At 40.1% G+C, this 24992-nt stretch overlaps 1 protein-coding gene across 1 annotated transcript in view; it reads left to right on the top strand.

Moving 5' to 3' along the window:
* The window catches only part of STK36 (serine/threonine kinase 36), a 786440-nt gene that overhangs the window by 666483 nt on the left and 94965 nt on the right, over positions 1–24992 (top strand). Inside the window, exon 25 of the mRNA XM_044086614.1 lies at positions 312–480. Within this exon, the coding sequence (XP_043942549.1) occupies positions 312–480 (169 nt within the window). The remainder of the gene's footprint in view (positions 1–311; positions 481–24992) is intronic.

Raw genomic sequence — 24992 nt, forward strand, 5'->3', positions numbered from 1 at the left:
TTATCTGTGAGTCATTTCTGTTTGTTTCCTGGGGAGACTCCTAACCCCTCACATTTGCACTGCCATTGTAGACAGACTGTAGTGTGCCAGAGGGGAAGGGAAGAAAAGCAGGAATGCAAATTGCATTATTAAACCAAATGACCATGGGATAATGTTATCTCTGAATTTCGAAGATAGTCAATGAAAACATAAGTTTTGCTACAGTCTAAAAAAATAATTGTTATTGCTATTCCCTGTAAAAGTACTTACTATGATTTTGTAACATGGTGCATTTTTTCAGTTTTGTAATAACTGTCTGCTTCTGTCCACAGTTCCCAACCAACGCAGAAAGACCGAGCCATTGGTGACAACACCTACTCCATGGTATTACACGTCTGCCAAATTATGTGTGTTCCATTTGCAGTTGATGTAGCAGAGGAGATGCTGAATAGTATTCTTGAAGCCTTTGAGGAATATGAAGTCATGGTCAAGCTCGTACAGGTATTTCTTTGTAATTTGTGCAGTGTGGGGAAGAAAAGCAGGAGAATTTTAATGAAGATAATTAACCAGAAACACTAAACAAAGAAAATGCCTCTACAGTTTATATATAAATTAGGAAATATTAGCATATATGTATTAGTTTCCATTTAGCCTTGATGTACTTAATTTTTAATTAACAATTAATATGCATGTGAAGGCTGCCAGCCCATCTAGATAGAATTTTGTAAATAATTATGTCATTGTAAATATTAATATGAATCACAGGGTTGTTTTGCAAATGTTAAGAAAACTGTGTAACCACAGTGCACCCTGATGGAAGAAAGCAGAAATGTGTATAAACTCTATGCCTATGTAGTGTATGATTCATAGTAGAAATTGGGATATACAAAGTTAACTTGCAAAAGTCTAAGAAAATAAGTTGATAAGTAAAGAGTTTTACGATGTGTTTTACGATGTGTTATAAAGTCAGTTTATCTCAAGCTAAGAGACGGGATGTCTAGGCTAGGAGATTTTTCTATTGTCTTAAGACAGAGATAATTACTAGGTTTCACATGTAAAGTGTTTTTGTATTGCTCTGTAACTTCTTAATAGCTGTACATCTGAGAGATAAGTATTTTTGACAGAGACATGTTAAATTCTGTTGGTATCTGTTTACCCTGGGGACTAGATGCAAGTGTCAAATGGTGATGTCATCTAGTTAACCCAGTAGTAATGTGCATTATTAATGTAAGAACTGTCTCAGAGAGAAAGTGAGTGCATTTTGTATTTTGTTCTGAATCTGACAACAACTCACCAGCACTTGCCTTGCTTTGTAAGTACGACTTAGATCTTAGTATTTCTCTTAGAGATAGATAGGAATATAGCAATATAATGTAGATGTTTTCAGTATTTATCTGAGACTATCCTACTATGTTATTTTAAAGTATTTCCTGTCAATTGTGAACTCTATAATGTCACTGTGCTGAGTTAGAGTATTGTCTTGTACTTTTATTATTTATTATTAAATATATTTAAATCTTTTAACTGTGGCTGGTTTTGTGTGGAGATATATAAGCTCTTACATGTATTTGGTGATACTGTACAAGCCACTCCTAAATAGCCTTAGCCTTAGTCACACTTATCATTTGGATAATAGTAACATTGCACAGTAGAATTAGACACCCTTTGAAAAGGGCCTTTATAGTAGCTAATAGCAGTGGTTGGTGGCAGTCGGTACTACCTTATAGTCTGAGCAGATGGGGGCATAGCTAATGAACCTGTGCCAGCCTAGCTAAAATCTGTCTCTGCTCTTTCTCAAAACCAGGGTAAACTACTGTATATCCCTAATTGTGAAAAAGTACCTTTTCATTCCTTATACCTCCTTACTCTCTCGCTCTCTCTTTTTCACTTACTTCCTCACTGCTGTCTAATTCTCTTCCCTGACTTTCTCTCTAAATATACCATAAGCTTGTTTTTTTCCCTCACTTCATATTGCAATTCCTGTTTGTATTAGGCTAATTTACTTTTAATTTATCTACAAACTGTCTAAAATGTCTCTACATATAAATGTCATATTCCTTGTATCATTTCTTAGCTAGTGTTTTCATATGTCTAATTTGTTATAATTATTTAAACTGCAAATATTTTGTTTTATTTTTGAAGATTGTATAATTACTGTTCTTAAAATGTTTTATAATAATTTGAAGCGTTTCTCTCTGGCCCTCCACTGAAAATGGGCTTCTACTTCGTTGGACTTTGCCGGTAATCAAATGTCAACAATTAAATAAATAAATACCTAAAAAGGATGGTACTGTGGTGCCTATGCACTTGCCCAGTAAATAAGGAGCCTCAATCCTCACCACTAGCACCAGTAAGGGATGTGCACATTGGGAGGATAACAAGTACACACACACACAGTAAAGTGCAATTTCCCTTAAGAGCACACAGAGATCACAGTCAGTCTGGGGCTGGTTTCTCCCTTTCTCTTCAGATCCCCAATAAGACTCCCCACTGGCAGAGCTACAGGGTCCAGATCTTAGCTGAGTGGTCAAGCCAAAACCTCCAGCACCTTTTATGTCCAACCAGTCCTTCGTGTCTCTGCCCAACTAGCTGACACACACACACACACACACACACACACACACACACACACACACACACACACACACACACACACACACACACACACACACACTTTAAGATTCGATTTATTTACAAACACACAGACACACCTGGTGAAGGCTGGCACAGGTTCACTAGCTATGCCCCCTTCTGCCCAGACTATAAGGTAGTACCAACTGCCACCAACCACTACTATCAGCTCCTATAAAGGCCCTTACTAAAGGGTGTCCAATTCTACTGTGCAATGTTACTATTATCCAAATGGTAAGTGTGACTAAGGCTAAGGCTATTTAGGAGTGGCTTTACAGTATCACCAAATACATGCAAGTACTCTAAGAGCTTGTATATCTCTACACAAAACCAGCCACAGTCAAAAGTTTTAAACATATTTAACAATAAATAATAAAAGCACAAGACAATACTCATTAACTCAGCACAGTGTCATTAGAGAGTTCGCAATTCACAGGAAATACTTTAAATTAACATAGTAGGACAGTCTCACATAAATATAGAAAACATCTACACTAATCTTGCTGTATTCCTATCTATCTGTAAGTGAAATACTAAGATCTAAGTCTTACAGAGCAAGTCAAGTGCTGGTGAGTTGTCAGATTCAGAACAAAATACAAAATGCACTCACTTTCTCTCTGAGATAGTTCTTACATTAATAATGCACATTACTGCTGGGTTAACTAGATGACATCACTATTTAACACTTGCATTTAGTCCCCAGGCTAAACAGATGCCAACAGAAGTAACATGTCTGTCAAAAATACTTCTCTCTCAGATGTACAGCTGCTAGGAAGTCACAGAGCAATACAAAAACATGTGAAACCTAGTAATTATCTCTGTCTTAAGACAGAAAAATCTCCTAGCCTAGACATCCTGTCTCTTAGCTTGAGATAAACTGACTTTATAACACATCGTAAAACTCTTTACTTATCAACTTATTTTCTTAGAGTTTTGCATGTTAACTCTGTATATTCCAGTTTCTACTATGAATCATACATTACATAGCCATAGAGTTTATACACATTTCTGCTTTCTTCCAGCAGGGTGCACTGTGGTTGCAATCTTGAAGGAAGTCTTTCAGAGTAGTTTTGAAGATGGGAGGGAGGGTATTGACCTGATGGATACAGGTAAGGAGTTCCAGACCTTAGCAACCTTGTACAAGTACAGACAGTGCCCAGCAAATTTGCTAGGTCTGTAGACAGACAGGAGTTTTTGGTCACTGGATCACATTGATCAATTAAGAACAAAGTTGTGTAGAATGTATTTTAGTACTGGACAGACAGATGGATTCTGGATAATTTTATAGGTGGTGAGAAGCTGTGTGTTAGTTTGTGTGGCAGTTCTAACCAATATATGCTGTTTAGTGCTACAGAGTGGAGGGTTCCAAAAGGGCTATGTGCTACACATTTAGTAACGTTGTTATAGCATTGTTCAGATTTTAATTTTTGTGAGGCCTGTAGGTTAGTAAGGATGGGAGCACCATACAAAAAGTGTGGGAAGGAGATAAGTAATGGCAAGTGTAGTTTTAGTTTTAGTTGCGTAGTTGACAATGTTTTTGACTCTGTAAAGCATCCCACGTTTTTGATGAGTTTTTCTTATGCAATGTTGTATATGCAGGTCAAATGTTAGACTATCATCCACTATCACCCCTCACAGTTTTCTATGAGAAGTGACTTCAATTGTTGAACTATCAAGAGAGAGGACTTAAAATTTAGTTTTTCTTGAGAGAGGGATTTGGGGAAAAGAGTAGTTGTTTGGTCTTTTGGGTTAAGCATGAGTTGTGAGTTATAAAGCCATGTTCAGTGGCTGTCAAAGCTTCCTGTGTAATTTTTTGGAGATGCACTATGTTTTCAGATGTGCAGATGAGAGTGGAATCATCTGTGTATTGTATTAGGGTGATCTGTTGTGTGGATGTATAGAGGGTGTTGGTGAAAATGTTAGAGGAGGGGACCAAGGATTAAGCCTTGTTGTACTTTGGTGGTGACTGGGAGGTAAGGATAGAGCATGGTTTGCCTTTTTACTGACTGATATCTATTAGACAGGTAGATTTTGAACCACAGAAGGGTAGGCTGAGATACACCTAGTGAGGACATCTGAAGTAGAAGTTTGCTGTGACAAACTGTGCTGAATGCTTTAGGCATGCCTAGAAATGAGGGAGTGACTAATCTGCCATTATCTCTAACTTTATTGAATTTATCTATATATGTTAGAAGTTTGGTGTTAATACTATGGGAAGGATGGAAGTCATGTTATGTGGGGGATAGGAGTTTCTCCTGCAGGAGACACTTTAGCAATGGTTTTTGAATATATATTTTTGTGAAATATTTTGGTGAGGGAAGATAAGACTGTTATAGGTCTGAAGTTATTGATGTCTGTTGGATTTTCTCCTTTGTACAAAAGGGTAATGTGTGACTTTTTCCAGAGAAGATGTCGGCACAGGTTTGAAGATGAAAGTGGATGTGATGATATGTGGCTGTTGGGCAGGGAAGGGATTAGATGTTGAGGACTCCTTGGTTAGAGATGCTATATTATCCTTAAAATAAGAGTTGAACTATATTGCAGTTTCACATGGTGAGTTATCAGGAGAAGGAGTTTGGGTTGAATTTTTGGCTGGGATGTAAGAAAAAATGGATTTCCAATATTTAGTATTATCCTGAAAGTTATTATAGTATAGTTTTTTTGTAATTTATTTGCTTTTTAGTCTGATTGTGAAACATTCTGACATTTTCAAGATATTGAGATATTTTATATTTTTGCCATTCTTTCCATACTTTTTCTCTATCCTGGATAAGCATGCTACTGTTTTTGGATAGCCAGATTGCTACTGTTTTTGGATAGCCAAATTGCATTATTTGTTTTTAGTTTGTTCCTACTAGGAGGTACAAGATTATTTAGGAAAGTCATATTGAATTCAATTACAGCATCGTCTAAAGGGAGGATTTTGATGAAGTTCTAGTTAATAGATGATGGTGTGGTATTGAGCATTTCTGGGTTAAACTTGGAAAGGTTACGTGTTGTTTTATAAACATGCTGTTTAACTGGATGTGTGAGATGTCTAGTCATATAGGTTGGGAGATAATCACTAAGGAAGTCTGACATTGTACCTGGGGTCTGACACAAGGATCCACTCCATTAGAGAATTTGATGTCATGCTGTAATGTGTGGGGCCATTAATTAGTTGTGTGAAGCCAAAATCCAAAGGTTCGCTGGAGTACCAAATGAAGGCCCAGAGTACAAATAAAACTAAATGAGTTTATTACCATAAATCAAACAGGAAAACGTGTTGAAACACAAAACACAAACGCTACCAGTTTAAAATACGTTTTCGTATACCTTCATCAGATACGAATACCCCATAATGATTAGACTGAATACTTATAAGTGTGGCTATTAGAACTTGAACCAATCATTCTTAAAGCCATTAACCAATACAATTCATGGTTTAAAAAAACATTAAAATTCATTAAGATTCTTTTTACATACAAATAAACTTTAAAAATATTTAATTTATGTTTAATTTACATACACTGTACATTAAAAACAATAATGTTTCCAAACATTTACCATTTATTGTTTTTAATGTTTTGCTATGAAATAGCATACAGTGTATGTAAATTAAACCTAAATTAAATATTTTTAAAGTTTTTATTTGTATGTAAAAAGAATCTTAATAAATTTTAATGTTTTTTTTTAACTATGAATTTTATTGGTTAAAGGCTTTAAGAATGATTGGTTCAAGTTCTAATAGCCACACATATAAGTCTAATCATTATGGGGTGTTTGCATCTAATAAAGGTGTACGAAAACGTATTTTAAACTGGTAGTGTTTTATGTGTTTTGTGCTTCAACACATTGTCCTGTTTGATTTGTGGTAATAAATTTGTTTAGTTTTATTTCGGACACGGGCCCTCATTTGGTACTCCAGTGAACCTTTGGATTTTGGTTTTGGTCATTTTGGACGTTCGCTTCCATCTCACTTTTGTGGTTTGTAGTTGTGTGAAACCATATAAGTTCATGCTAGCTGTAGGGGAGTTGGTTTATGTCCAACCAATTGACATTCACATCATCTAGTAGTATTTTTTTCTTAATACATCAAAACTGTGTAATATCTATATCTATATTTATATCTGTATATATATGTCTGTGTGTATATATATATATATATATATATATATATATATATATGTGTGTGTGTGTATATATATATATATATATATATATATATATGTGTGTGTGTGTATATATATATATATATATATATATATATATATATATATATATGTGTGTGTGTGTGTGTGTACTAGAACACCAACTCACATTGCATATGTATGTGTTAAAGGGAAACACGTTCAGCGTATATGATCTGAATGAAAGTGTTACAGATATAACACACTACCAAAATACTATTTTACACAGTCTTAGAACAAATAAAAGTGTCATAACATATGACACATACCTGCTGTATGAAGGAAGACAGTGACTGAGTGTAAGAGGAGACAACACTAAGGAGATATTTAGCAATACTGTGACCATCCCACCCTCAGGTCAATTTATAAGGGAGAACAATATTTTTAATAAGAAAAAAAGCAGTTCACAAAGCAGTGCAAGTAAAACAGGTTGCCTGTCATTTCCTGAGACTAAATAAGTGGCATATGCAGTATAGTTTACTGGTAAAGCAAAACTGGACAATGGCCAGCTTAGTAAGAGGTCCTTAGAGTGCATGGACTATTACACAAGGACATTCAGTCACAGAGCAGGCATTTATTTAACTGATTAAAGTTAGTACACAGCTAGGTTCTTCATGATGAATACACTTACATGAAACAATGACAAAATTCTCAACAAGCTTGTAGGTCTAGGGCCTTGTGGCAGAGCTCCTGCCATATTGAAGTTAGATGTCGTAATAGCAGACTATGAAACAATGTCAAAATTCTCAACAAGCTTTTAGGTCTAGGGCCTTGTGGCAGAGCTTCTGCCATATTGAGGTCAGATGTAGTGACCACAGGCAATGAAACAATGACAAATTTCTCAACAAGCTTGTAGGTCTAGGGCCTTGTGGAAGAGCTCCTGCCATATTGAAGTCAGATGTAGTAACAGCAGGCTATGAAACAATGACAAAATTCTCAATAAGCTTGTAGGTGTAGGGCCTTGTGGCAGAGCTCCTGCAATATCAAGATCAGGATGTAGTGACTGCAGGCTATGAAACCATATGAGGACATCTGTACATGCTTGAAAATATAGCATATGCCTGCCCATTTACAGCGTCTTTTTCGACTTATCATAACCTGTTCATCTAAGCAGTGGGCATAAGTCAGGAAACCACTACTAGACGGGAGGCTGATGATCTGTCATAGGACATAAATGCATGCACTTAGACACACAACCTCCTAAGGGTTGTTTGGAGCATTGACACTGCACTGCAGTATGGCTAGGGCAAGGTGAACTGCCCCAGGTGCAAAGTGTTAGGGGTGTGTTCGGCTGATCCTGGCCACTTTTTAGTACATACTGGGTTTTAAAAACCTGTATTGCACTTGTGGTCAAAGCTAAGCACAATAGCTCTCCATGTGTGGGCTAAACTGTAGCGACCACTTGGTACATTTTTCGCAAGCATTTTGCAAAGGTTACATGACAGAAAAAAAAGTTCTTTTTTTTAATAATAAATCTGAGTGCTGTAGTGTGCCATGCGTTTGACATGAAAAGGATTTCTTTCCTTATTTCTTTCTTTCTTTTTTGTTTCAGCTGATTAGCTTATGGATTTCAGGAGCCCCAGGTGCCAATCACTGACTTTTTTTAATTGCCCCTCAGCTGGGGGGTGGGGGTACCCCTCAACTGTCCAGATTTTTGTAGAATGCCCAGATCTTTGCCTCATGTTTTTATTCTGTTCTTCATAAAATATAGTTTTTTGACAAATCCTGAGGACTGAAGTCACTAAATAATGAAGATTGAGTTTCAGACTCCATATCCTTCGGAAAGTTATTGTAGTAACTTTCTAAGTTTATAAGAGCAATATTTAAAATATTTCCCTATTTTAGCCTTTCTCTAGATTTCTTGCACTAAGAGGTTGAAAGGTATGGCTGGTTGGCTCCTGCATTTCAGGAACACCAGCAAACAGATTGCAGACTAGGTCTTCCATTAAAGAGCTGGGAAGCAGGGGATGGAAGAAGAGGGATGTTTTTCTGGCTTCTTGGCACCAGTACATGGAGCTGTTTTCGTACTCTTCAAATGAAGAGCTGGGGAGGCAGGGCACTAGCACGGGGATAATAGCTGGGAAGGCAGGGCACCAGTACGGTGATAAGAGCTGGGGAGGCAGGGCACCAGTACGAGGATAAGAGCTGGGGAGGCAGGGCACCAGTACGGGGATAAGAGCTGAGGAGGCAGAGCACCAGTATGGAGATAAGAGCTGGGGAGGCAGGGCACCAGTACGAGGATAAAAGTTGGGGAGGCAGGGAACCAGTACAGATATAAGAGCTGGGGAGGCAGGGATCAGTATGGGGATAAGAGCTGGGGAGGCAGGGGCCAGTATGGGGATAAGAGCTGGGGAGGCAGGGCACCAGTACTGGGATAAGAGCTAGGGAGGCAGGGCACCAGTATAGGGAATAGAGTCATGCTAAACAAGCCAGATATACTTCTGTTAACATACTGGCATTTGTTTAGGATGTTGGAAGAAGCTGGACATGCAGGCAAAAACCAATAAAGCCACAGGGTAGACATGTAAACTTCATAATGTGTCCTGGCTGGAAGCAAAGGTATAGTACTAAGTGCTTTGAGGCAGTTATGCTAATCACTGCCCTACTTTCTCACCTAAACACTTAACAAAATTTTAAAAAGATACGTTGCTGGCATAAAAGCTTCTCTAAGGCTTTCTGTTTATACTGGGAAATGACATCTTGACTCCCTCTTGCCAGTACATGCAGCCTAGCAAAGCCCTTCACAATAGCATCCATCTCATTGGTGTTAGCAGCTCCTTCACAGAGGTAATGAGTACCCCAAATGAAGTCCCTTGAAGGCACACCCGCGTCTCATCTCTGAAATGTAAAGTGTATATTAAAGAGAAAAAAATAGTATAAAGACCTTTAATTCATCTGGTCTAACTAAATTATTTCAGTAACTTTACTGTGTTAAATACAGCATAACAGAAGTTTCCTGATGTTTCCTTTGTGGTTCTAGCTAAGTAAATATTTCATTTCAAGAGAACAAAGTTAAATTGACATTTGTATTTTCCACTCTTTTATTAATGTATGAATATGCCTGTAAATCCATTTTTTGTCAGAATTTTCAATCATATCCTTTTCCCATAGGAAAAGGATTCATATTTGCCTAGCCAAAATGACTAACTCAATGTCCTTAGACAAGAGGACATATTCAAATGCACTTTGAACTAGAATGTATTATCTTTTGACTGTTATAAAATCATTAGCCCCTTTACAGATGAGAGAGGGCATGCTGACTTCTGTTCATAGGTGATTACTAAGCTGATGACACAAGAGCCTTTACAAGCCTAGCCAATAATACCTAGGATATGACAGTATTATATTTTAATTCCAAGATATGGCATGGGGGGGTAGTATCAGGATAGTGAGGGATGCGCTTTGTTTTATGAAGATGGGAAGTATGTTCCATAGACAAAGCAGCCTTTGGGATACAAATCTCTCTCTCCAGTAAATTCTGTTAGAGTCAGAAATAAGGTTCAGGTACATGGAACTTGTTACCCTTGTATAATTTTTCTTGTGAATATGTAACATTTTCATCAGGGCTGGATCGGAGAATGCCTTGTAGGTCAGGCATAAGTCCCTTCTCAGTAAATGATATGTGATGAAGTAATGGGATAGGGCCTTTAGTCGTTCTGCATAGAATATATATATGTGTCTTATGCTTTGTATTTTTAGTACGAAACCTCTGGGGCTGCTCCAGTTGATGTCAGTGCCTGGTTAGGTGCATCCAGAAGGAAGCGCTGCACTCGATTATGGGCCTGATGAGGGCTGGGTACAGTGGCACTATGACTTCCTTTGATCTTAATGCCAAGCCATTACTTGTAATCCACAGATGGATTTCCTCACTACTGTAGCTACCTGGTGATCAAAGTTTAGGTTACTGTGTATCTGTGTTCCTAGGTCCCTCACCACTGGGTCAGTTTTATGGCTGTGCTATCAACATTATAATTTGCAGGAATTTCTGATTTACTGACAGGTATGATTATGCATTTTTTAGCATTTAGTCTCGGACCATGGTTTTGGCACCAGTCGGTTGTCATTTTCAGGCGTGTTTCTAGGATGTCAGCATCATTTTGGGAGTCAGCGATTGCTCCTATCTTACAGTCGTCAGCAGTGTTGGTGAGCCAGAGGCCCCAAACATTGGCCTTCACTTCAGAGAAGTATATACCAAACAGGAGGGGTCCCAACACTGAGCCCTGTGGGACACTGCTATTAACAAGTTCCTTATCAGAAGTGGATTCACCTATCTGGACAACACGTGTCCTGTCATTGAGCCCTTTGGCTATCCATCTGATGATTTAGTTTATGCCTTACTCACTAAGTTTATCTATGATACTCAAGTGGGAGATTGTCAAAAGCATTGGCCAGGTCTAGATAGGTGGTGTGTACCCTTTTATCCTCATCCATAGCCCTGGTGACTTTCTCGAAGAAGTCCACCAGATTGAGCAGGCAAGACCTCCTATTGACAAAGCCAAATTTTGGAGGATTCCTATGTTATTTATAAGATCCATGATAATTCTCTCCATGATTTTGCAGATAAGACTGGTCAAGCTTATGGATCTGTAGTTCCTTGGGTCAGTGGATGGGCCTCCCTTGTGCAGAGGGATGACTGTTACAGTTCTGCATTTCTCCGGGACAAAGCCCATTTAGAGGCTGTGGTTAAAGAGGTTTTCTTATTTAAAAAGCATCCTAGAATGTTGCCAGGACTCAGGGAGGCTGTGCTTTTGTCTTTAGCGAGCGCAGTAAGGACCTGTTCCCTCGTAATGACTGGTAGGAAGATGGTTGTAGGTATTTCTCTGGGTGTGGTAGAAGGTGATGTGGGGGGGAGAAGTTTGAACTTGACTTGTTGGTCAGCAGGTTTGCTATAGTTTTAGGCTGGGTGTTAGTGTTGCCATTCATGATAAACTCAACACATTGCTGAGTGTTTCCCCTGAGGTTACAAACATAATTGAAAAAAGCATTATGTTTATCTTTCAACTTGGAGACTATCTCTGTTGCTTAGTTTGTTTTGGCAGATTTGACCAGCTCTCTAATTTGTTTGTTTAGACTGGTGATTGTCTTTTTGAATTGATTTGTCTGTTCCTTCTTGGCTTTGGAGTGGATTTTTTTCCTTTTGTTGAATAGTCTATTTATGCTAGGGGCCCACCAGGGTAGTTTATTTTTGCCAGTTATCATAGGTTTGACTCAGACAGGTACTGCCTTCTCTATGCAGCTATGAATGTGGTTGTACAGTGCTTTTATGTACAGCTCAGTGTGGACCTCAGTATCATCCAGGTTTGGAGGGACTTGGAAATTTAATAAGCTGTCACTTAGTTTGAGATAATTGATTTTACCAAAGTTCTTAACAGGTTTGGAGTTTGATGGGGGTTCTAGGTTAGTTTTAATACTAAATGAGATCATTTTGTGATCAGATCTTACCAGGGAGTAGTTAATGCATGGGAGGGAGCACCCCTTCCCCCAAGTTCATGAGTACCAAGTCTAAGGATATTTGTACCTCTAGTTGGGGAGCTAACTAGTTGCTCCAGGGTGTTTGTTTTGATGAAGTCCAAAAACCTCCGAGTAAGTGAATTATGGGTCATATAAGTCTCCCAGTCTATGGAGGGGTAGTTGAAGTCGCCCATAAGTATAGTATTAGGCTGAGTTTAAGAGATTCCAGCAGGTTTAGGTAGGAGGTGTGGTTTTCCAGACTCATGTTAGGGGATCTGTAGCTAGCAAGGATATGATAAACCTGTGGTTAGCTGGGCATGGAGTAGCTCAAGTTAGTCATGTTGTTGAACCTGTCTAACAGTGTACTTGTCCTATATGAACCTCCTCCCTTTCTTTTTTCCTGAGCTGAGAGGGATCAAATGTATGAAAGGCATTGTAGCCTTTGATAGCCAGTGTGCTTTCTATGGTTCTGAACCATGTTTCTGTGACTGGACATATGTCGGCATTCTCCAGGGTGAGGAGTGCTTCCAGGGAGTGCAGTTTTTTTTTAATTTAAACTCTTAGCACTGAGCAACAGTACCTTTAGGTAGTCGTTGATTTTGGAATAGATAAAGTTTTTGCAGTATCCAGAAGCCAAGTGGTGACAAGTGCAAACCATCTGTGGCAAAGCATCATGGTTTGTTGATCATGTCTCCCCAGGCTGACAGATATTGGATCCCCTTGTTGTTATACTAGAAACTAAGACAGTTGTTGAATTCAATAATTTTTTGCTGGTACTGCAGCATTATCATAGGTGAAGGTAGGATGCTACTCGAGGCTAGATTCGTACCTGCCCTGGGACACATGTCTCTCTTCATATAGTCCAGCAAGGTATGTCTTAGGTCATTTACGCCCACATGGACTATGACTATGTCATACTGATACTTGTAGTTTAAAGACCTAAATGCATGCGTGATCTGGTGGATCTTGGATCCAGGAAGACAGCTCACTGTAATCTTCTCTTTGATTAGCCTGGTAAGGTGGACATCAGTATTTCGTACAATGGAATCCCAAATAACTAGAATGTTTGGCTGTGTGGGCTTGGAAACGAGGCTACTATGATTTTCAAAGTTTTGTGAGGCACTGTCTTTTCTGATTGTGCACAGGGCCACTGAGAGATGCTTTTAGGAGGTATTGGAGATTTGGGTAGATTTTAAGTGAGTACCTTCGCATATGTCGGTCTATGTGTTTGTTCCTTAGTGTTGGTAGTGAGTGTTTTGGATGTAACGCTAACAGCCTGGTTTGCATTTTTCATGTGTATATGTGAGAGCTTTGCCTCTGATGACATTGTGTATCTACATTTCTCGCAAACTGTTTTTGTCTGTTCTAAAATGAAGTGGTTGTCAGTGAACATGAGGCAGTTGCTACACTGCCTCAGGATGCTCATATCCACCAGGCCAGAAACAGAGATGACAGGGAAGTGCCTATACATTATACCAGATCTTAGTAGATGGGAAGGAGAAGGGGAGAGTCATTTAAAGGTCAAAGTGAGAGTGTTTGGTAAAATACTGTTAGATGGCCTGTACTAAGTACTGCCCTGTTCACAAACTGGTAGCTTTCCAAGCAGCTGTCAACAGTGGGAGACTATGGAACGGATTTTAAACTGGAGAGGTTTGCTTATATACAAAGCATGGGGAACCGCGTTTGGGTCACATATGATGCTCTTGCACTAGGGATAGGAGATTCCTATTTATTAATTTTTTTTATTTTTATTTATTTAAATGTGTTTACCGGGGCAGAACACTTATCAAATAATGACCAATTACACGCTCAGCCCAAGTTGCATCGTAATGCATACACAGTATATATATATATATATATATATATATATATATATATATATATATATATATATATATGGGTTCCTATCACATCATTGAACTGTGTAATCACCGACACTCACCTCTTCGACACCAATCTATCGACGTCCATATCATCGACAATTCCGGTAAGCGATCTTCCCCCTCACAGGACCCATGGTAGCGCTTCTTCCTGTGTTACACCGATCAGGGTTTACGTGATTCCGTAGAATTCACCTTGAAAGCGCTACCATGGGTCCTGTGAGGGGGAAGATCGCTTACCGGAATTGTCGATGATATGGACGTCGATGGATTGGTGTCGAAGAGGTGAGTGTCGGTGATTACACAGTTCGATGATGTGATAGGAACCCATATATATATATATATATATATATATATATATATATATATATATATATATACACACACACATACACACGCACACACATACATGTGTTTCAGATCTTTTAGCATTTCATACTTTCTTACTTAACAGTTTGATGCTTAAGAAGCAGAGGCCATCCAAGTGAACCTGAGCTCACTAAAAGTTATTGCCACTACCCACATTTCTGGGGGGGGGGCTAGCTGCACTGGGCTTATTAAAGTATCATAGATAGGGGCAAGTGAGGCCTAGTACTTCAAGGTCTAAGCATGCTGAGTGACCTCTGGTTTTAAGATTTATGCAGGATTGAGGACAGTGGTGCAAAGGTATAAAACCCTGGCCACAGCCCAGATGACTCGGCTTCAGTTAGGAGCCTGCAGGAAGGGGTGGGAGTGAGGTGCTAGTTTTACCCATTCTGGTGGAGGGGTGGCATCTTGCACTGCTGCAGTCTTAGAACTAGGTGGAGGTTTGCTGTCATGACAGATGCATCACCCAGGACCAGTGATGTGCTAACCCATTGTGCAGTGGTGTGATGCATTGCTGTTTACATATGGGACATGTACAGAATTGTGCACATTCTCAGGATGCTAGTTTTGCAAATAGACCATATGGAGCTCTCAAAGTCCTGAGGAAAATTCTTACCACCCTCTTTGGCTGATTCAGTGATGGATGGCATCCTGTCCATTTCACTGCTGTTTCAGTCATTTACAGATCCAGCTGCCATAAGGCAAATTTTCAGTGGATACCTGATATCCACCTGTAGAGTGATGTGGGGTGTACCTGAGATCCACCTGTAGAGAGATATGAGGTGTACCTGAGATCCACCTATAGAGTGATATGGGGTGTACCTGAGATCCACCTGTAGAGTGATATGGGATGTACCAGAGATCCATCTGTGGAGTGATATGGGGTGTACCGGAGATCCATCTGAAGAGTGATATGGAGTGTACCTGAGATCTAACTGTAGAATGATATGGGGTGTAACCGAGATTCACCTGTAGAGTGATATGGGCTGTACCTGAGAGCCACCTGTAGAGTGATATGGGGTGTACCTGAGAGCCACCTGTAGAGTGATATGGGGTACAGTGAGTGGGAGTGGTGAAGAACAAATGAGCAGCAGAGCAGGGAAATAGAGCTGATGGTCGCTGTAGACTAAAGTAAATAGAGTACGTAGAGGCACCACTGCATACCTGTTCTTGGGAGTGAGATCCAAGGAATGGTTGTCATCACCCCTCATTTGTGACAACCAAGGAATGGGACCATCAGTCATCATGAAACTATTCTTACACTGTCTCATAGGTTCATGGTAAGTACTAGGCTGTCTGCCCTTATGGGTCATTTTAAGCCTAGCCAGTTTTCCGTTTTGTGCTGGAATTAACCTATCCCATTTGGTTAGAGATTGGCCTTACCATCCCATTGTCTATAACTGTGTAGTACCACTAATGAAAATAGCTGGGATCATACCATAAATAATTTATGGGACTCGTGCATGGGATAGAGCATTTAGGAGCTGCCTCTGTCCATTAGTAGTAGTACAGGGATCGGTTCCTGGGGTAAATGTTCTGTTTTCCATCCATAGATCCAAACTGTCCTTTAATATGGACAGGGCTGAACTTTGTTGTATGTGGGCGAGTAGTCTGTTCCACAGCAGTGCTGTCCTCTTTGAGTTATACCTGTCCCTCCAAACTGCTCTGATGTTACAGAAGAGGTTTAGATCCCTAGACTATTTCTGATGCCATTTAACTTGTTGATGTGCAGTAAATCCATCAGTAATGGGTCTGAGGATGCCTTTTATGCCAGAAACAGGTCACCTCTTAGCAGTCTGTGTGATATCAAATATAGTGACAGTGCTTTGAGTTGGTCCATGTAGGACATATTATTTAGGCCTTGTATCCTTTCAGTAAGGTATCTATGTGGGCGTTCCAGTTGTTGCATGTATCTGGATAGGTACTTGCCAAAGGGGGTATTATATTCAATAACTGGCCTAGAGAAGGCTGAATAAAAGGAGACAGTGGCATCCCTAGACATAGATACAATCCCTTTGTTTATAAGCTGTGCAATATACAAGAACAACAACAACAGTGGACACATGTTGGTCAAAAGTTAGGTCAATCTCCGCATAAGTTCACAAATCCTGAACAACTGAGACAATTCTTTGGGGTGTATTGTCAGTGTGGTAGTCTTCAGGATATGCTTTCAATTAGGCTGGCAACAGAAGTTGTGGGGAAGTGCTGGTCCATCATTTCAACAGGAATGACTTGGTATAGGGGGTGACTATAACTGTTTGCAGTTTGGCTTGTTTAGGACAATGTTTGGGTGGACTTACTAGTAAGGACTAGGAAAATGTCTTTTTTATCTGGTTTGGGGTGTATTGCAGCTCAAGGTATGTTTACATGGAAAAATCCTGCTGATCCAAAGGAGATACTTTAAATCACCACCGTCTTCCTGGTAAAAGGAGGCAAGGAGTTTCTCCTTCCAGCATTGGTGGGTGGCCAGGCTGAATTGCTCACACTTACAACAGCACTTGACATAGCTCATCACAAATGTAGTAGATCAGAGCCATAGCTGTCTCATTTGGTGCCCAGTGCCACTCCCCTTTCTAGTACCCCTCAATGCTAGCAATGAAAAAAAAGACCTGGTGTTTAACCTGCTATCTGGGCACTATCACCATAGGTTACTCCTTCTTTGGGAAGGCATTATGACTTCGTCAGAACCTTTTTTTCTCCCTGGAGATCTTCAATAACTTCCTGAGGGGAGTTTTCATGGAAGCATTAAAAAATCTTTTATGCATCATCTTGTGGTATTAGGAAAACTATTCCAGATTACCATAAAGCAGGTAAATGTAGTTGTAGAACAGACCCTGTTACAACCCACTGTACAGACTGTGCATACAGTCCTTTCCAATGGCTTATTCTTATCAGGAACATAGCACAATTTATCTAAGGCCTAACTCACAAGAGGCAGTTACACAAGTTGAAGCCCAACTATGGTAAAGTATTAGGATGTCTGCGACTTATGCAAGACTAAAAATGTTCTCCACCCTGCAAAGGCCATTAAAAGTCCCTGACCTTCTCAGGCACTGTACTTCAGGTCAAGTTCTAAAGAGCAAATGACCAAGGTTTAGTGTCAGTCTCCCCTGTCAGGCATTAAGATGTTTGATGAATCGCAAGCACAATGACAGATAATAAATGCTCACTGTCTCTAACCATGTCCAGAAGAACCTCCACATCATGCTCACTGTCTCTAGCCATGTCCAGAAGAACCTCCACATCATGCTCACTGTTTCTGACCATATCCAGAAGAACTTCCACATCATGCTCACTGTCTCTAACCATGTCCAGAAGAACCTCCACATCCACAGATTGTACAGTGGCAACAGAAAGGAGCAACCATCTTCTTTTATAGTGCAACCATCTTCCTTTATAGCTTATGGCCTCACTCCTGCAAGTGTCATGAGTTCTTGGTCAGTGAGGGGTTGCATGGAACATTTCAGTCCTTCCTAGTAAGTGGCCAACGACCTGGAAGGAAGCAAAGAAACTGATTTATTAAGTCTATTAAGACCCATTCCTTGGTTGTTGCAAATGAAGAGAGATGATGACTGATCCTTGGATCTGACTCCCAAGAACAGGTATGCAGTGGTGCCTCTAATGTATTTTTACTTACTGTAGTCCTTGCTGACCATAAGTCCTGTTTCCCTGCTCTGCTGCTCATTTGTTCCTCACCACCCCAGCTCACTACACCCCATATCACTCTACAGGTGAATCTCAGGTACACCCCATATCACTCTATAGGTGGATCTCAGGTACACCCCATATCACTCTACAGGTGGATCTCGGGTATCCATTGAGAATTTGCCTTATGGCAGCTAGATCTGTAAGTGACTCAAATGTTGGGACAACAGTGAAACTGACAGGATGCCATTACTCAAACAGCACAACACAGCGTGTGAGCGATGTACATACATAATGTCTTTGGAGGCAAAAATCTCTGTCTCACATGCACACGCACAGTAAACTCAGACACCAAAATAGCAGCACACCACACCTCAGCTAGGCCTCCCCAGTGCACATAATGTGTCATATACTGAGGTTCTCAAGATTAACTTGCCTAAACCCAAACCCCTTCAAAATGCATGAGAGGCACAAAGCACACTCAGCAAGTTAAGCCTACCTCCTCACATAGCACAAGGAGTCTAAAAGTCATGGATGCTGAACATATAGGGCAGGCATTAAACCAGGCAAACATTCCTGTTATAGGTGACTCCATTGTAAGATGCACAGATGTACCTCTTACCAGGCTGAGCAGGGAAAGAGTGATGGTTAGTTACTTGTCTGGTGCCAGGATCCATCAAGTCACACATGCACTTAAGTCCTTGAGAAACAAGTACTAGTACGAGACTGTCATAGTGCATGTAGGTGGCAATGAGTTGAGCAGTTCCTCCCCGGATTATATGAAGAGAGACATGATGGAGCTCTGGGACTATGTGTCCAAGGCAGGTATGAGCCTAGCATTGAGGAGCATCCTACCTTCTGCATGGATGATGCTGCAATGAGGAGAGACATGACGGAGCTCTGGGACTGTGTCCAAGGCAGGTATGAGCCTAGCATTGAGCAGCATTCTACCTTATCCTGGATGATGCCGCAATGAAGAGACACGATGGAGCTCTGGGACTATGTGTCCAAGGCAGGTATGAGCCTAGCATTGAGCAGCATCCCACCTTCTTCTGGATGATGCTGCAATGAAGAGAGACATGACGGAGCTCTGGGACTGTGTCCAAAGCAGGTATGAGCCTAGCATTGAGCAGCATCCTACCTTCTCCTGGCTGATGCTGCAATATGAGCAGAATTAATTGCCTTGTTTTTTGGTGTCATTCAAAGGGGGTACAATATTTATAAGCCTGGGGGCATATGACAGACCACACTGTTTCACTAGGGATGGCCTGCATCTGTCTGTTATAGGGTTTTAATTATTGGCAAAGACATTGTCTACCCACATAATGCCATTTTAGTAATGCCAACCTGATAACCCTATCAACATAGCAAAACAAACAAAGATAAATATGAAGATTTTACTGATTAATGCTAGGTGCCTAAACAAGAAACTTTACTGCATACAAGCCCTTCTGTCCCTGAAGGATGTAGATGTCTGCATAGTGACCTGATTTAAATGATGGAGAGCACTCTGACTGTTCAGGGCCGTAAAGCCTTCCACATGTTTAGACCAGTTACTGAACAGGAGAGGAAAAACTGTGGAGGTGTCTCAGTCTTCATCCAAATGAGACTCGCATCAAAGCTGGTAAAGCAGCATTATGCACTAGAGCATCTTCATGTCCAAACAACCATCAGAACAGCCTGCTCCATATATTAATTAGCTACTGAACTCTTCTATAACCCAAGAAAGCAACAGCATGCAGACAATAGGCAAGGGGGCTGGAATTTATTGGAGAAAACTGGTAAAAGGACCAAGGTATTGGGAGCAAATAATTAGAGAGGGAAAGGTAATAGAATGGGGAGAGGCCAAGAATTTATTTGGACTTCAGGATAGAGATTGCATTCCCTATCAAGGATTGATATCAGAGTATAGACAAAGAGAAAGAAATGGGTGGTCTGAAGTGAAAGACCAGCACTGGTAGAGTTTTTAGTAGAATCTAGAACAGAAGCTGCAGTTAAAAAGAATAATTAGTAGAACATATAAAATATCACACAATAACTATAAGAATCAAACAGAGGAGGTTAGAAAGGATTGGGAAGAGAGATTGGACAAGCAATTCACAAAGAAATAATGGGGGATATATGGATGTCTCCCAAATATGTAACAAAGTCTAGAATATTTAGGATCTTTGCTTGAAAGTATTTACATAGGGATTTTTATACCCCAAGTAGACTCCAAAGAATTTTTCCTCAGGTAGACAGCAAATGTTGGAGGTGTGATGGGGAAGTAGGAGGTAATTGGGAACATACTTTCTGGGAATGTAATGAGTTGGCAGGCATTAAGGATTCTCTGCAGACTGCTCTGTCAGAGATACTTGGTGAGCAAATTGGTGTAACTAAGGAAATGATTTTTTGAGCGATGATGCAGAACCGGAATTGCCTAGACATAGTAAAGCCTTGTCAGGTGTAATTATGGTGGCTGCCGAGAAAGCAGTTACTAGAAAATGGAAATCAAAGTCTAAACCAACTTTACCAGAAGTAGTGAATATAGTAACGGAGATTAAATAACCAGAATTGGGATCTTTAGAGAAGGGTAGGAGCAAATCACATAGAAAAAAATGGGAAATGTGGGAAAAATACATGCAGAGGAGGAATGAGATTTAAAAGAAGGCAGGATTTGAATGAGCTGTATAATGTTTGACAATGACTGAATAGATTATAAGTGATGCATAATGTTTGCAGCTACAATTATGTCAAAATATTTGATGTGTAATGTTCACAACTAAAATTGTCAATATTGTTTGTCTTTATTTATATAAGTGTATGACTGCCTATGTCGTAATAAGCAAGAAGGTACATGGTCCTAACTTCTGTTAGGCTCACTTTTCAGGTCTGTGATCTAGCTGTCCAGTATCAAATGACTCCTTAGGCTGTCTACATTCCTTCAGAGCCGACAGTTGCAGACTGTTTGACCAGGTCCAGCACACAGGTTCAAGAATGGATTTGTCACATACATGTGTTTCTGGACATTCTCCATCATTGGGCTTTCCCTCTGAACAGAATTCCTCTCCTCTGCTCCAGAGTTTCAAGTCCTTTGGCTTGGAAGATGGACACCTTGTCTTTTCCTAGGAAGGGGATGTTTCTGTACACCTTCCCTCCCCTTCCTCTTCTTCCAAGGGTACTGCACAAAATGAGGCAAGACTCCCCTAAAATCTTGCTGGTGACTCCCTTTTTTCCAAGCCAGCATTGGTTCCCCCTTCTTTTTCACTTGGCCAGGGGCAATCACCATGTTACCTCACCAGGTGGACCTTCTCACGCAAGTCAAGGGATCTGTTATCCATCCTCACTTGTTCACTCTTCAACTGACACTGTGGGTGAAATGGTTTTGATCCCTTTTATGCACCTCTTTTCTGAGGATGTACTTTGGGTCCTGCAGGAGGCCAGGAAGCCCACTATCAGGAAATTATATTTGTCCAAATGGAAGTGATTTTCTGTCTAGTGCCTCTCTCAAAACTAGGATCCCTTTTCAGTGCAGTCTCCTGTCTTGTTTGTATTATCTGTTCCATGCTGGGCTGGCATATTCTTCAGTTAAAGCTCACCTGTCAGCAGTCTCTGCTTGTCTGCCTTTAACTCCTCCTCTGGCCTCTAGGTTTGAGGTCAAGTAATTTCTTAAAGGTGTCCTTCATATCAGGCCTCCCAAGAAGCCTTCCCCACCTTCCTAGAACCTCAGTTTTGTTCTTGAAAAATTGACTCTGGCTCCTTTTGAGCCTGCTGCTTCAGCTTCCTTGCAACACTGTACTTGGAAGACTGTTCTTCTTTTAACCCTTCTTCAGCTGAGAGAGTATTTGAAGTTCAGGCTGTCATGGCTGTTTCTCCTTTTTAGTTTTTCAAAGGGACAGGGTGTCTCTTCTTACTAATTCTTCTTTTATGCCCAAGGTGGTTAATGAGCTGTCTCCTAATCAGTATATTAATTTTGTCTTCCTTTTTTCCTTCTCCACAGTCTGCTAGTGAGAAGGTTCTTCATAGCTTGGATTTGCATGGACAGCTCAGATATTTATTTGGATAAGACTAAGGCTGATGAAAAATCTGAGCAATTTTCTTTCCCTTTCATCTCAGATCTTTGGGTTTGGCAGTTTCTAAACAAACCTTCCCTTCCTGGATTTCTAAGACCATTTCCTTTTGTTATTCTTTTTATGGTAAATGTCTTTCTGTAAAGGCTCATTCTACCAGAGCTGTTGCTTCTTCTGGTGCATTTTTCAAAGAACTGGATACCAATTCCATACTTGGACTTTTGTCCTTATTCTCAGTAAACATTACAAGTTGGATGTTATTTTCAGAGCAAGAGCTGGCTTTGCCAGGGTTATCCTGCATGGGTTTATTGAGGGCTCTTCAATGCCATCCTTCTCCCAGCTTTCCTCTTGAGCACTTGTATTCTCCCTTATGTAAGGAATACTGCAACAGTGATATGGAAGGACATAGTACAATTGTGTAAAGTCTGACCATAACAGTAGATGTCCTTCTCTTCACTGTTGCAGTATTCACTCCCTCCCTCCTACCCCCCTTCTGCTCTGCCCTATTCTTCTTGCCCTCTTGGAGGTGGATTCTTTTGTTTTCCTCCTTCTGGATGCACATGTTCCTCCTAGTCCCTAGGGATATTCTTTTCCGCCTGTGGCTTTTCAGTTCTGAGTGCATCCGTATGTTACCTTTATGCACTACACCTTGCATGGGGAGCATACGTGTGATGTATGACACTTGTAAACTCTAAAGGCTTTGGTATACTGGCTGGATGTTGGGCTGTCCTCCGCAGGAGATCCCTTATGTAAGGAATACTGCAACAGTGAAGAGGACATCTGCTATTGTGGCAAGACTTTATGCAACTGTGCTTTCTATCCAGATCCCCAGAGTCAGGGAGAAAGTATTCTACATACTATGGACATACATAGGCAGCTCAGATACTATCTTGATAGAACTAAGTCCTTTAGAAAAGCTGATTAGCTCATTATTTCTTATGATGGGACAACCCATGTCAAAACAGACTATTTATAGGTGTTTGTCCTCTGCTATTACCTTTTTTTTTTACCCACAATGGTAAATCAATTCCAGTCAGTATCCAGGCACATTCTACTAGATCATTGGCATCTAAATAGCATATTGCAAAGGGGTGGACTCGAAGTATTCTAGAGGCAGTAACTTGGTTCTATGTGCATACTTTTACAAAGCATTGCAAACTGGATTCTTTTCCAGGTCTAGGACTGGCATTGCTAGAACCATTCTCCAGAAGCTCCTGGATCCTTATACATACTTTTACAAAGCATTGCAAACTGGATTCTTTTCCAGGTCTATGACTGGCATTGCTAGAACCATTCTCCAGAAGCTCCTGGATCCTTATACATAATTTTACAAAGCATTGCAAACTGGATTCTTTTCCAGGTCTAGGACTGGCATTGCTAGGACCATTCTCCAGAAGCTCCTGGATCCTTATACATACTTTTACAAAGCATTGCAAACTGGATTCTTTTCCAGGTCTAGGACTGGCATTGCTAGGACCATTCTCCAGAAGCTCCTGGATCCTTATCCTTCCGCCAGGTTGGATAGGCTTTGGTAATCAACACATGCAGCAAGAAGGCTGCTGCAACAGTGAGAACAGTTGTGTAAGCTGCACTTAACATAATAATAGATGTTCTAATTCCTTATTGCTGTAGCTGTACTCTCACCACCTGACTTCATCTATATATAGTTAGTTATTGAGAAATAAAGTTGTGCGTCTACTGTTCATATCTTTTAGAGTCTAAGAATGAATGTGCTTTTTTCTCTTTATGGGCAAAGAAGTCTTGAAGGTCTCTTCCCTCTGACTCCTGATTTCATAGCTCTGGACTGTCCAACCAGCAGTTGAAATAAAGACATAGGCATGGATTTCCAGCTCTGGGCTGTCCAATCAGCAGTTGAAATGAAGAAGTGGGAAGAAGCCAGATCTTTGTGAATCTGGCCGGTTGTTGTACCCTAGGCACCATATAGCAAAAAAAGCTACTGCAGCAATGAAGAATCCAAAGTGCATATTACACAACTGTAGTTTTTACCACCAGCTCATTTTCATGACAGAGTTAAGTGGGTCTGTGTTAAGGCTGAGAATGTCTGTGCAAGTGTTTTAAGGGTTAGGGTTAGAGTAAGAGCTAGGAAGAGGATAGTGTCAGTGCTGTGCATGGATGATATATATATATATATATATATAAGTGCTAGGAAGAGGATAGTGTTAGTGGTGTGCATGGATGATGTATATGTATATATATATATAAGTGCTAGGAAGAGGATAGTGTTAGTGGTGTGCATGGATGATGTATATGTATATATATATATATATATAAGTGCTAGGAAGAGGATAGTGTTAGTGGTGTGCATGGATGATGTATATGTATATATATATATATATATATAAGTGCTAGGAAGAGGATAGTGTTAGTGGTGTGCATGGATGATGTGTATATATATATGTATGTATATGATTTGTGTCTGAGTGTCTGTTGTAGTGGTACTGGTAAGGAAAAGTTTTTTCAGAAGCTAAGGTGCATGTTTGGGGTTAGGGGCAGAGACAGCACACTTGAGTAAATACCACTATTACTTTTATTATAATTTACTTAAACTGATCGCAAGGAGAGACTGGTTGTTTTCTATGATTACTTTAATGTGGGACTTGGGCCTTTTTGTTTTTTTCTCAGTATTGAGTGTTTGGGATATTTATGTGTAGATATTAGTTGGTTTCAGTATTTTAAGCATCAGGATTTTATTCTGTTATTATTATTAAATTTACTTGTGTATTGCTCCCTCTCCTTCCCCGTGTTTGTGTATGTATGTATGTATGTATATATCTATATATATCTATATATATATATATATA

The sequence above is a fragment of the Protopterus annectens genome, chromosome 10.part0, assembly GCF_019279795.1.
Source record: "Protopterus annectens isolate FY-2018-M chromosome 10.part0, PAN1.0, whole genome shotgun sequence".
In the NCBI taxonomy this organism is placed as follows: Eukaryota; Metazoa; Chordata; order Ceratodontiformes; family Protopteridae; genus Protopterus; species Protopterus annectens.